General features: G+C 35.4%; 1 protein-coding gene across 2 annotated transcripts in view; it reads right to left on the bottom strand.

Moving 5' to 3' along the window:
* Positions 1-4,609: 4,609 nt before the first annotated feature.
* Positions 4,610-15,179, bottom strand: part of VRK1 (VRK serine/threonine kinase 1) — an 83,541-nt gene continuing 72,971 nt past the window's right edge. For both annotated transcript variants that reach the window (XM_030803390.1, XM_012498215.2), the window contains exons 12-13: positions 9,608-9,698; positions 4,610-5,043 (exon numbers count right to left, since the gene is read on the bottom strand). In XM_030803390.1, the coding sequence (XP_030659250.1) occupies positions 5,012-5,043; positions 9,608-9,698 (123 nt within the window). In that variant the 3' untranslated portion in view covers positions 4,610-5,011. The remainder of the gene's footprint in view (positions 5,044-9,607; positions 9,699-15,179) is intronic.

Below are 15,179 nucleotides of genomic sequence, written 5' to 3' on the forward strand. Positions count from 1 at the left end.
GACATCTCAGAACAATGTTCCAACACTGGACTTAACTAAGATGGTTTTTTGAAGATCATCTGCAGTGGTTTACAAATGAAACTGAATTTTCTCAATGCAGAAGTTTTACAGGGAACTTCATGACAAGCCAAACTACAAAAATCCAAGAATGCTATTCGTAAGTTGCAAAATGCTATGCCATCATAAACTCACCATTGTATGTACAAACGCATCCTCAGTACAGTGGAAATGGTAAGCATTTTATTTGTGTAACACGCATGTGATAAAGAGTTGTCTAAACCATCTGGTCAGCAGTAGACTGCATACAATTACTAATATAGTGTGTAAGGCGATCTGCATATCAAGACCCTTTTATAATATTAATTCTTTAATGTGACTTGTACCTTTCTCTATCAGTAGAACTTAATAAGTTAGAAGACTACAGAATAACCTGTGGAACTTTTTAAAAAACTACAAAATTTTATCCATGCAACTGTTATAACTAAAAAATTAAGCAGGCATGAAACAGGACTAAGAATAACACGGCCAAAGGACAAGAGTTAGATTTCTGTAGTGGTGGTAGGATCATAAGTGAATTTTGATTTCTGTTAATGTGGTTTGGGCAATAATTTAGAATTAATAAGTAAAATGGCATTAATTAAGTCAGTGTGGTGCTGGCATACGAACAGACAGATCAATGAAATCGAACAGATAGTCTAGAAACAAGAGTATGTAATAAAGCAGGCATCACAAACCAGGGTGGAGGAAGGGTGGAGGAGATCATTTATTTAACAAATGGTACTGAAGCTACTGGCTAGCTGCTTAGAAAAAAATCTTTGTGATCCTCACCTCATGGCATACATTTGCCAAAATAAATCCCATATGGATGGAAAATTTTGAAGCATTAAAACAAAAAAGCCTAGAAAAAGTCATGGTAAATATTTCTAATTTCTGGATGAAAAATATTTTAAAACAGTGATAGAAATTACAATGAAAGATCAATAGATTAATGTGATAAAAGCTAAACTTCATAAAAATTAAAAATATACACAAAAAATAAACAGGAAAACAAAAATGGCAAAGAGTTAAGGTCATTACTGTAAAAACAGTACTTACCAACACACCAAAAAGAAAAGAGTGATTAGTTTACAAATGAAGGTTTGGGTGCACTAGCAATAAAAAAAAAATTACCTTATCAAATTACAAAAATAAAATTTAATGTGTTAGTCTGGGTGGCTTAAATAGCAAACATTTATTTCCCACTATTCTGGAGGCTGAGAAATAGAAGTTCTGGCAGATTCTATTCCTGGCGAGGCCCATCTTCCTGGTTTGCAGATGGTCACATGACAGAGACAGACATCATCTCTCTCCTGTCTCTTATAAAGGCATTAATCCCATTAATCATGAAGGCTTCACCCTCATGACGTAATCACCTCCCAAAGGTCCACCTCCAAAGACCATCATCTTAGGAGTTAGGCTTAAACACAGGAACAATGCAGGGGACACAAACTTTCAGTCTACAACCCTCAAGGATGACAAAAATGTAGGTTGGGCACTCGGATCTACTGGGCAAAGTGTTAACTGACAGATTTTTGCAAAGTAATTTCATAAGTAGCCACAACTTTTCATTTCAGTCTTTGACCCAGTGGCTCCCTTTTGAAAATCTAAGAATATTCATATGTCAACGAAGATTTCTGCCCAATTTTGTTAAAAAATATTGTTTATAATGTCCCAATACTGAAAACAACTTAAATGCCCAATAATACAAAAATGGTCACGAAAGTATCATAAATTCATTTAAAAAAGTTAAAACATAAAAGTTACATTTATAAAGTATTTATAATAACATAAAAAGTATTTAATGTTAACTTTAAAAAGAATATAAAGCTGTATATGAAATATAACTATTTAAAAATAAAAATGCATAGAAATGACTGAAGAAAATGTGTCAAAACATTAATAGTGGTTGCCTGTGGGTGGTAGTATTATCGCTGGTTTGTCTGTTGACACTTTTCTGTATGTTCTAAATGATATAAAATGGCCACGTATTATTAATACACCCTTATAATCCAAAGAATATAGAGCATTAAAACAGAATTTTAAAGAATTAACAAACATATAATGTTCAACTGTGGACATATGTATCTCCCCACACAAATACAAATACATTGTTTATATTTCCACCACTACTTTATTGCTATGCAACTTGGGTCTTTATATGCACACTTAATTTAGTAATTCAAAGCAATAATCAGGGTTTTATAACTGGCTTATTAGTGTTTGTCTCAGATCACTATTGAAGAACACCTAGAAGCTATTTTACTTCAGGGCTTAGTTACCAAAGACTTATCAGTCGCTTTCTAGAAACTGTAGAGCACATACACATCCTGTTGTGTGAAGGACAAGGGCCTGGCAGGGGTGTTGATCCTCAACAGACTAGAAAACCTCAGCTCAATAAGGGCCTAAAGAAAATGGCAGAGAAGGCAAGAGAAAATGGAACCAAGAACATGTTAAAATATGGAAGCTGGATTGAGAAAGAACAAAAAATGGCAAATCCACTCCATTCAGGGATTGGAAAGAAAATAAAAACAATGCAAGATAAAAATACTAAACATAGAACTGAAAAGTACAAGAAAAAAAAAGTAACTCTGAATGACGAGGTTGCTTAACCATTCCTTAAAAGGGGAGTAGAATAAAACAATACAACGTAGGGAATAAAATAGCCGAATGAGGGATGTAGCTAACGAATCAAACTGGCTACTATGGCTAGTAGTTTTTCATTAATTTCTGTAGCCCTGCTAATATAGTAACATTCAAGAAAATGCCAGCACTTATTTAAAACAATAATGTGAGGAAATATTTGTTTTCTTAATATTTAACCAAGTTTTCCATGTTTTTATATTTTGAAAAATAAGGAGGCTACGGCATACACAGAAAAACATATCACACACAGTTTACTCTATTTTAAGCATTAATGTGTTTAAAACAGAACTTGAGAGTTAATTTAGGTGTTACAAATAAACTTGGGGGATTAACACTGATGAGTACTAAAACCTAACATTCTACAGAAAGCAGGAGGAGCCTCTGCCCAAAGTCAAATTTTCTAATCTGTAAAGATATGTTGCTCTAGAACTTCAGGAGGCATTAAAAGGTTAATCTTCAAAGGAAAGTCTGTAGATGTTTTGCATTTTTCAGTATCTAACCATTTCAGTGATAAACGCTTCATATGACAACTAAATATCCACATACCCAAAGGACTATAAATCATGCTGCTATAAAGACACATGCACACGTATGTTTATTGCGGCACTATTCACAATAGCAAAGACTTGAACCAACCTAAATGTCCAACAACGATAGACTGGATTAAGAAAATGTGGCACATATACACCATGGAATACTATGCAGCCATAAAAATGATGAGTTCATGTCCTTTGTAGGGACATGGATGAAACTGGAAAACATCATTCTCAGTGAACTACCGCAAAAGGACAAAAAACCAAACACTGCATGTTCTCACTCATAGGTGGGAATTGAACAATGAGAACTCATGGACACAGGAAGGGGAACATCAGACTCCGGGGACTGTTGTGGGGTGGGGGGAGGGGGGAGGGACAGCATTAGGAGATATACCTAATGCTAAATGACGAGTTAATGGGTGCAGCAAACCAACATGGCACATGGATACATATGTAACAAACCTGCACATTGTGCACATGTACCCTAAAACCTAAAGTATAATAATAAAATAATAATAATAATAATAAATCAGCTATTCAAATAAAAAAAAAAAAAAAAGAAAGCCAAAAGTTATAGTCTTTGTAACTGGTTCATAGTTTCTCAAACTTGGTATAACCTTCACAATTTCTGGTATGTCCATATCCCATCTGTACATTTACTTATTTTTTTCCTCAAATCGACTTGCTTTTAAAAATTGAAATACCTAATTTAGGCTTGTCCTAAGTAGTAGACAAATCACCAGTTTAATGTGCTAGCTGTATTTTGAATACATATTAAAATACTTAAATATTTAAGTGAAACTATGTCCATATACCTTCTAAACATACTGTGCACGTTATTAAGTGGTAAGGCATGCCATCCATCAGAAAATATAGTCCAATCCCAATTTCTCTGACCAAGAAAACTTTGAGGAATGAATCATGAAATTGTTCATAAATGTGTGTGTTGTTCCCAAGGCAACTAAAAACATTCGAGATCTTAAACTTTCTGACCACTGAAACTCTGAAGTGCTTGGTTTACTGTATAAATACTACATGCTATGAAAGTGAAACAAAATTTTTAGAAAAATAAATTCCTGTGAATGAATAGGCTCTATTAATATCTAGTTCATAGGACTTCCGTAGATGAAGCCAGTCTTTACACAATCTTTAATCACACCACTTGATCATCTGTCACTTGTTTTCTTGTCATACCGCTTGCATTCTGACATAATTCTTATGTAATCTTTCATATATGTAAATTTTCTCTCTCGTGGATACGCTTCCTCCACTTTTTATTTCATATTCCTTTCCTGTCTTTGTACCTCCTGTCTCATACAGCAGGTGCTTAATAAAAGATTTTGGAACAGAACAAAATCAATACAAACCAAACCTTACAGCCACAACATACTGTGCATTTGTATCAAACAAAAGAGATTTTTATTTTAAGCTTTGCATTTCCTTAAAAGTGAGGACTTTGTCAAACATTTTTATCCACTCTGAGAAATGTACAATGATTAGAAAAGTGCATGTCATAATAATTTTCATATATATGTACTCCAAAACATCACAAACACACGGCTTTGGAATAACTTAAGGAGTATAACCTGAAGATTTTGAAATTTCATAAATTAGCCTTTAATGAATTGTACAAAATATTTTTATAAAAAAAGTTAATGTTTTCTGAACACATGGGTATTTAATTGTTACTTCCACCTCGCAAGACTCACATGAAAATAAAACAGTTCAAATAGAAAAGGAGAAAAAAGTCAAAAGAAAACAAAGAAAAGGAAAGCTGGTTCACAGCATCTGAATTACTTCTGGACTCTCTTTCTGGTTCTTGAACCTTGAAGAAAAATCAAAGAAACTGAAATCATTAATCAATAATTTACAAAAGCAAAAGAACAGAAATATAAATATCCCTAAATATAGTTATTAACATTTCAAAATCAAATTGACTGGTGATTTGCAAAGATAAAATTGACATACAAAGGTATGACTGCTAATACTCTGAAAATCTTAGAAAATTGAGTCATTTTTTAATATGTCAAAAAACACGCCGACAAAACCTACCTTCTCTTAAGCCATATAAAAATACTTTGACTGATAAAACGTATCTAATTTTTACTAATACTGAAATATTTCTCTCCAAAATTTAAATGTGTTGTAAAATTTAAAACATCATCTCCAAATATAAACTTTAGCAATATAGATAAGCATTCATTCCTTAGGGGGAAGCGATGAGGTCACTCATGTTATGAAAAGCAAAGGAATGAGTTGCTTTTTAAAGCCTATTACCTACACACTTTCGGCAGGAGAGCACTGGGATATACTGAAATGGAAAGTCTTTTCCACTGGGAATTACACAGGTCCCAAATGAGTAGCCTCCTAGAAAAGGATCATATGTGATACTGGTCTAAGTCCCTTATGACAGCTCCTATCTAACTATTCTTGGTTTGGAATAAATCAGTGACTCTCTACTGGGGACATGGGAATTCTGCCTCACCGAGACATTTCACCCCACCTACTACTCCTACTCCACCTCTGGGTGCAGCAGTTAGCCTGATCACGGCTGCCTAGTGCTGGCAAAAGAAGCAGGGCCATTTCTTTCCCATTGCCGCATGCTATGCTCTCCCAGGAAAGAGCAGGGACACCAGAGTCAGGGACAGCATGGTGCTCATAATTAATCAATGACTGCACGAAAAAAAAACAAAAGATCAACACTTCTTTTCTGAAAAGTACAAAACATTCTTTGAATGTGGAACAAAATTCTACCATATGTATCTAAAGGTTTTCTGATCATGAGTTTTAGTTACTTAACATGAAGGTCAGTTTCAAAACTAGCATTTTTAATTTTTCCAAGTTATAGTTTCTATTCAATCACCATACAGTTCAATGAAAGCAAATCTCTTTTTTTTTTTTTTTCTTTTTTTGAGACGGAGTCTTGCTCTGTCACCCAGGCTGGAGTGCAGTGGCGCGATCTCGGCTCACTGCAAGCTCCGCCTCCCAGGTTCACGCCATTCTCCTGCCTCAGCCTCCCGAGTAGCTGGGACTACAGGCACCCGCCACCACGCCCGGCTAATTTTTTGTATTTTTGGTAGAGACGGGGTTTCATCGTGGTCTCGATCTCCTGACCTCGTGATCTGCCCGCCTCGGCCTCCCAAAGTGCTGGGATTACAAGCGTGAGCCACCGCGCCCGGCCGCAAATTTCAAGCTTATATGAATATCCTTTTTTCTGCCACTCGTCATACATACCCTATATACTGTACTATGATTGATTCTAAAATTTAAGTTTTTTCTTAAATTTCTGTAACATGGCCATCTATTAAAAATATCCCACAGTAGATTTTTAGGTTTTTATTTCAAGAAATTTTATTTTTATTATTATTATTATTTTGAGAGGGAATCTCACTTTGTTGCCAGGCTAGAGTGCAGTGACACGATCTTGGCTCACTGCAACCTCCGCCTCCTGGATTCAAGTGATTCTCCTGCCTCAGCCTCCAGAGTAGCTGAGCTTACAGGTGCCTGTCACCACGCCCAGGTAATTTTTGTATTGTAGTAGGACTTAGACTTTCACCATGTTGGTCAGGCTGGTGTCGAACTCCTGACCTCAAATGATCCACCCGCCTCGGCCTCCCAAACTGCTGGGATTACAAGCATGAGCCACTGTGCCTGGCCTATTTCAAGAAATTTGAAATTAATTCTGCACAGAAAACTGAAAATGCTGTGATAGTGAAATTGGCATAAAGGGTATTACAAAATCAAGGTCAATAATCAATACTATATCTCCCTTTCAACACATTTTAAATCTTTAACCACACTACAAAGAACACTAAATTAACAACTATAAAGTTATATTCAAATAGCATTATTCTCATTAATGTCTTAATTTGCCATTTTACTCTGAAATTAAATATCACTGCTGCTCATCTCCTTCAATCCAAAGTTTCTCACTGCAACTAAAAGAGCTACTACTGCCTGGAATTTATTATATAATCAGTCCTACGCACCTTGTTGACTTTGCTGCATAAATCAATTCAATATTTTCCCTAATAATCAATTCTGATTGTTACAAAAAAATCTATCTTTTTATCTCTTTAATTAAATATATAACCATTTTCATAATATACACTACTGGCAAAGGGGCCAATCAGAAGACTAATGTATATAATTTGATATTTGGAAAATAACATACAAGTTTGGGATGCTTTTCTATGATTTTATAATGCAGTAGGAAAAAAAAGTAGGAAATTTCTTTGTAGGGTTCCCTTAAAAATATCTACTTTTTGACTAGTCATGCTTTCTCCAAAGATTCCTCAGGAATGGTCCAAAATCCAAGGTTCTTAAAAATAATGCCAACAAAAGTAGCCTCCATTTTATGAACAGGACGGGGGAGAGTACACCAGCCATAAATATCATGGCTATATTAGCTAATTTTTAGCACAATTCTGAAATACTGGCATGATTTTGAAATGCCAAAATATGCATGATTTTTACAGGCTCATCATTTTGTGAGGGGAAAAATTACTTGCAGCAAATAACCAAATTTTCTCAACTGGTAAAAATTATGCCTTGCATAAAAATAAAAGGATTAGAGGCCTCTGTTCTTCTTGAAAATCATCCCATCACCTCCTCTCTTTATTTGAGAAAACCTACACAACACACATTTTGAAAGCTTTCAGAATGTGTTCTTACACAACAGACCCCCAACTATTCAAAATGAGTTTAGGTGTATCAAGAAAATTATACACGTTTTTAAAATGGTCTAAATAGATATTAAAGGAAAGTTGCTCCCATTTTGCTAGGCACAGCATTCTGAAAGATCACACAGTGAGAAAAATCTCTTACCATATTGTAAATCATAAATTGTGTTTGAAAATAAAATTGTTAATGAAGAAACTGACATTTCTAAAGCTGCTGTTAGAGGTAACCATTCTTGAAACATGTTTATGACACAAAATCTTAAAGCCCTAAAACAGTGTTCACTAAATTGTACTATGTATCTTAAAAATAAAAAAAATCAAATGTAATAATGTGTCTTTTCCTTCAAGTTACTTTTAAACTGATAAATTTAAAAATATACATTTACATGAACTCTTGGCTTTTTCTTTTTGTTGGAAGCAATAACATTTTACCATCAGATAATATTTCTCTCGCTTATGATTATTTTGATAGTAAAATACTTAACTCGCCTTGTACTTTAGGGGAAAAAAGGCGAACTGTAATGGGGGAAATAAACAGCATTTTAAGAACAACAATTTTGAGTTTATATGAATAAGGGTGAATCTGATTATTCTTTATCTTCTGAAAAAGTTACGTCAAAACAACTGAATTGTTCTCCTTAAATTATTTATGACTTCACTATACTCTTTTGTCATTAATAAAATAACAAAAATACTAATATATTTTCTTATGGGAAAAAGCATCAGTAGAAGATCTTACACTAAAAATTTAGGTTAAAAAAAAGTTTCGTAATTATACTAGAATTTAAAGGTGTTTATCTATCAAAACAAAAACCCTTGATGCTCATTAAGCAAAGTTCAGGTAACAAATGATATCCAGGCAGTCAAGAGAGGGATGAGTCTTTCTGATGCGCAGCTGAGACTCTGCCTTAGACTTAATGAGTGTCAATCTCTCTAGAACAATGCAGGATCTTTCCAAAACTAAAACCGCCAATTTTAAAATTTAAGCCGGGCGCGGCGGCTCACGCTTGTAATCCCAGCACTTTGGGAGGCCGAGGCGGGCGGATCACCAGGTCAGGAGATCGAGACCACGGTGAAACCCCATCTCTACTAAAAAATACAAAAAATTAGCCGGGCGTGGTGGAAAAAAAGAAGAGGTTGACAAACTATAAGGAACAATCAGGCAGCTCAGTTGCAACAGACCCATGTCTGAACCCTGACACTCACTATCATACCCAGAGTTATGTGGGATCAGTGTGAGGAAGTGGAAAGACATTGGCCTGACAGTTAAGAGTTCTGGTCTCTATCACTAACCCTTTCACAACAGCTCAGTCATTTATTTTAGAGATGGGGTTTCTATGTTGCCCAGACTGGACTCAAACTCCTGGGCTCAAGTGATCCTCCTGCCTCAGCCTCCTGAGTAGCTGAGACTACACGCACATGTCAGTCACCATGCCTGGCAGCTCTGCCATTTAATCATTCAGTGTCTTGGGTTCCAAATCTGCAAAATGAAGGAAGCTTCCCAGTCTCAACTTTATAATTATTGTGGAGAGAAAATAATCTAACGTGTGTACAAAAGACACCGCAATACATACTATATAAAAATCTTGTGGTATTTTATTATAAAATCAAAAGGTCATGACCCAAATAGTTGACCCCTCATCTAATGGGAGGAAATGAAATTTGTGTTTATGCATAGAAGCAGCTAGGCAAAACTGTTCAACTTACGGGTCTGTATGGCCTCCTCTGTCTGTGTGTTTGACCATTCCATATCTTCAACACCAGGTTCCTTGCTTTCTTCAATTTCTTTCTTTCGCTTCTTACATATTTTAAAGAGAGAGAGAGAGGTATCTGACAGTCAAGTAAACTACAAACTCACCACATATTTGTGTGTGTGTATAAATGTATATATGTGTGGGTGTGTCAAAACACACAGGAAGAATATTCTCAACTTCAGGACAGTGGTTACCTAAAGGAATGGATGAGGGATGGAAGAAAGGGGGAGTACGAGAACTTTCAACTAGACAGTTAACCCAGATGGTAGATATATTTGTTATATCCACCTCTAACTTTTCATGCTTTATATACTTCATTATTCAAAGCTATGGTTTAACCATCAGGACTAATCATACAGAAACTCTTTTAAAACAAAATGATTTACAAACTCACGATCACCACTCAGGCCAATGATACTCTCCACATTGTACAACGTGGGTGGGGCGGAGAGAGGATAATCTGATAAATGGAAAAAATGTATGTCTTGCCCCATTTATTACATCAGTGTTTGTACCACATAACATTGGTGGTAAAATTATATTTATGAATCAATAATGAAAAACTTGTAATAAATGTTTCTCTTTTAGCATACTTTTTATTAAAAGTTTAAGAGGGCCATAAACCTTACTGTACATGAATAGTCTTAAAAGTACAAAGCTCTCCGAAAATCTCAAAAACCGTCTGGATTTCCCACATTCTCTTGGGCCTGTCCTATTTTTCTAGTGAAGTGTTATTTAGGAGTCAGTGCTTATATTCTGTCACCATCCATTCTTCCCAAATGTTCCTTCAATTTCATTTTATATCTTTCTACCACTACAACATTTTCTAACAGGTCCAGTCCTGCGTTCAGTTTCTAAATTCTCTAACATCTCTATACATAGGTAAAATTACAGAGGGGCATTAGTAATAAATATAAAACTTTGAATTTTTTATATAACTTTATCTTGTGTAGTTTCAAATTTAAACAGGTTAAAATCCAAATTTTAATCCAAAGCTTCTCTTGGGTTGCCTAAAATAAGTCTCTATCATTTAGAAAACCATCTGATATGCCCCAAATCTCACAGGTTCACAACGCAACAGAATGTCCTCATTTATATTTTCTAACAATTAACAATAAGTTAAACTTCATCTGAGAATGTTCCTTGCTGCAGGCCATTTTGTGTACAGCTAGAAAAGAGGATAATGCCTGCTGACAGCACATTGTTCCTTTTCCTAATGGCAACCATGGGTTCTGTTCCGAAGAGAACTACATGGGAAAGCTGAACTCTATTCAAGCCACATTACCTTAAAACCTCCAAATGGTCAGAACTGTTATTATATATGTATTACAATTAATCCCACTGTTTCAAAACATTCTTAAGGTGGCTGTGGAAAATTAGAACTCAGAGATACCCACCATGTTCCTAAAGAAAATGCTTCACATATACAAAAATAACAACTTGACTGAACCTTGAGAAACTTTCAAAGGCATTCATTTAGCAGATTTGTATATGGAGGTATTGCCTCTCAAAAATAGCTGTAAGAGTGGCTATAACTTCATATAACTGATGAGAAAAGGGGAGAATGCCTTACATCTTTCTTTTCCAAAGTGTTGCTTCATGATTACCATCTAAACCCTGCTGGGCTGAACAGATTGGTTCGATAATTACATACAATAACTGCAGTGGGCAGGTAACCCTCAGCTGGCACAGGGCAGCTCCCCTGTGAGAACTTCCATATGCAAACTGCACTGATGGAGTGCATTAGGTACATCTTTCCCGCCGGTGCACAGGCCTGATTAACGCCAGCCAAGACTCCAAGGTTAGCATGTCAGCAGATTTGTGATGCATTAGGCAGGAATAAACACAGACACTTTTGTTCGTTCAGACCAAAATTAAGGAGGAATATTTCAGTACTATATTGCTTTCCATACAGCAGAGAATGCATTTTCCAGTTTTTGGAGAGCAGATTTTTAAATGCTCATTATAAAGGGAGCTAGCTATCCAATACATTCTACCCAAGAACCTAAGTGCATTCATCTAGTTTTCAAGCTTATTTAATAAAAGGGGGCTTTCTTAATCTCCATGCAGGTAAATTACATAGGAAGGAAAATCAGACAGTATTCAACCAACAAAAGAAACACCTGTGCTTTAAGCAGTATGCATTAGGTAAAGCACTCTACTGCATTAATCCACACTTCAGCCAGGTAACTCCTGCCCAACTTTTCTAACAATGTACGTAGTCTGCATAGAAAAAGGGCTAGTGGTCTACAGACCAATTAAAAAAACAAAATAAAACCCTTCAAGTTTAGTAGTACCTAAGTATGTTATCAATTTTATAAGGCAATGAGTAAAATTCTAAGCAATCTGCTGCCAGCTTCTTCCTTCTGAATCTTTCCGAATGCTTCATTTTATTATTTGTCAACATCCTTAGGCTTCAGACAGTGCATATTTTGGTTCCTTTTGAACAGAAAAATGGCTTCACAAAGTGACTATGCTAATCTCTGATTTTTGTCACATTCTGTATCAGGTCTCACAGGTGCCTTTGCGTTTAATATGAAACCAAAACATTGTATGATATATTAAAAAAACTTATAAAATAAACTTGAGTATTCTTTTAATTCAGCACAGCTAAAATATCTTCAAAAATTAGATTTCAAAGGGCACCAGCATATATATTACACATTATATTTTTGAAGTGTTCAGATATGCTCAAGTTTAGTTAATTAGCAGCTTCTCACTTCCAATTTAGAAACAGGAAGACAAATAGGCTAGATGCATTTGAACTGATAATTTACTAATAGTCTAAACATCGATTGGAGACCTGCTGTAGACTTAAAGCTGTTTTAATAGAAAAGAGAAAAAAAATCTTCAGAAGCAAAAACCAAAGACCAATTCTTTGCTTCCCAAGTCAAGCATCAAAAGATCACCTCTAGGTGCTTTCAACAGCTTCTAAGAAAAGCCAGTCAGATTCATGGCTGTCTCTAAGAGATGAGTACTCGGGCAGTGTTATTTGGGTTTTGCCCACCCCTTATGACAAAAGTCTACATGTCTACTTTAGAAACTTCAAATATACAGCCTAAAAGTTTTAAAATGCTTCATATAGTACATATAGAACACTGCACTAATCAGTCCATGTGACTACACTAATCAGTTAATCTATTTATTTGATTAAATTATTCCATTCCCTAACAGTGGTTGAAAACAGAATATTAGTAGTAACTAAAAGAAAAAGGACACATCTTCTATGAAGGTTACAGCAAACATGTTATTATACCACAATATTTATGAAACTAATAGATTTAGTTAAAATCTACTATATACACAGAAAAAACTGAAACTAGGGACGGGAAAAAGCCAGAGAATGTGCTCAGTATTTCTCAGCTGATGGTGATGGAAAGACTAGAACTCAGAGCTCTTTATTCTTATTGCAATTTCCTTTCCACAGCACTATGCTGTCTCCTATGTGAGCTTTCAGTAGGAAGCAGCAGTTTCTAGTTGCTGTGTTCTTAATGTATTTTTTTCTAGAGTTATAGTACATCCATTTGTGTATTTCATGTAAACCATTTTCATAACCTCCTCTATTTCTCTTCTACTATGTATGCTCCCTGAGGGTAAGGACTATGGTTTTCCTCATTTTTCCAACCCTTAATGAGCTTGACACAGTGTTTTGCACATATACGGATGTGCACCTGTAGAGTAACTATTGAACTATTCTTGTAATAAAAAGGTAATTTCATATCTTCCTCTAAGTCTCTCAAAAACTGTAATATTTGAATGGACATTAATTACAGGTATGTTTTAAGAAAATGCAGAAAAAGGTCAAACGTAATTACAGGGAGATGAAATAAAAAGATGGAGAGTTAGGAAATGAATGAATGAGTTGAAAAGAGACAGACAAATTTGAGGAATAATCTAAAAATATCCTGCTAGAGGCCCGGCATAGTAGCTCATGCCTACAATCCCAGCACTTTGGGAGGCCTAGGTGGGCGGATCACTTGAGGTCAGGAGTTTGAGACCAAGTTGGCCACATGGAGAAACCCTGTCTCTACTAAAAATACAAAAATTAGCCGGCTGTGGTGGCACACACCAGTCCCAGCTGAGGCAGAAGAATTGCTTGAACCCAGGAGGCGGAGGTTGCAGTGAGCCAAGATCACACCAATGAACTCCAGCCTGGGTGACAGAGTGAGACTCCGTCTCAAAAAAAAAATAAAAATAAAAATAAAAATTTGCTAGAATTTATTAAAGTGATGTACTATTTTCAATGAGTTTCAGTGATGGAGACTCTAATAAAAATAATGAATATTGTAATTTCCTTCCACAACAGCAATGACCTCCATCTGAACAGAGGTGAAGATCACCACCACGTACTTACTAAGCATCTACTGTGTGCCTGGCACTGTCATTTGCAAGCTGAAAAATAGACACTATAAAATAGTTAAAGCAAAAGAGAAACTTCATCTTTTATAAAAACATTAAATACACACACGTTTAATTTCTGCAACTATTGTTTTGAGGTAAGCACTATAAGAAATCCTTTTAGGGTTCCATAAATGAGTGTTCTTACATAAGTGTCCAGTGTAATCCCACTAACATGGAAATTCATTCTATGAAGTATCAATCCATATGTAAATATGACACACACATTACATCACGGTCCACCCTTGATTTTGTTGTTGTTGTCTACTTGTTTAAATTTAGATCTCTCTCCTGTCAACATTTTTAGTTATCTACTCTGGAGATAGGAAGTACAACTCAAGCAATTTTGCTAGTTAGCAGGTCTAAAGGAACAAGGTTAGCAAAATAAAATGATTAAATATATGGCACACAAAGTTTGGAATATCTATGTTCTTCACTAGTTCAAGGTATCCCACCCTTACAATACCATGAAAAATGAAGAATTTACTGTAACTATCAAAAAATAGCGCACCAAAAATTACAGGTAATCTATACAAATGTGCCAAAAAATACTGATACAATGGTAGACTGTCAGAATAAATGGGGGAAAAAAACTATCTGGTTGGCTATCAGGGTTGATTGCTCCATGCACAACACATTTTTTTCAGCAAAAGCACTGCTTTCATAAAGTCAGCATAATTTGTCTATTCACTTATTTTAGAGCACATTATGTCCCTTCAGCTTGGCTTACTAAGGAACTAGGGAAAGCTGCCTTCAAGCTCTACTGTCATCCATTCTCCTAGAAAAAAAATTCAGCTAACGAGCAGATAAGCTGCGAAACAAGCTAACCCTTGATTACATGATCTACAGGAGTACTACATGCTTAAGAACTTTCATCAAAATGTCATACAATAATAGCAAGCACAACCTAGAAAAATCTCCTAATGACACTTTTGAAAACCGTAAATTCAACTTCCAACTTGTTGGCAGCAATGGCTTTTCATGATTCTAACGTCATTCATGTTACAAGGAGATCATGAAACTTTAATATGATCAAACGTATAGTCAGTTAACAAGATGAAAGCTGTTTCCAGAGATTCAATGAAGACTAATATGTCAGTGTATTCTATTCTAAAGTCAATGCGACA

Source organism: Nomascus leucogenys, chromosome 22a, assembly GCF_006542625.1.
Source record: "Nomascus leucogenys isolate Asia chromosome 22a, Asia_NLE_v1, whole genome shotgun sequence".
In the NCBI taxonomy this organism is placed as follows: Eukaryota; Metazoa; Chordata; class Mammalia; order Primates; family Hylobatidae; genus Nomascus; species Nomascus leucogenys.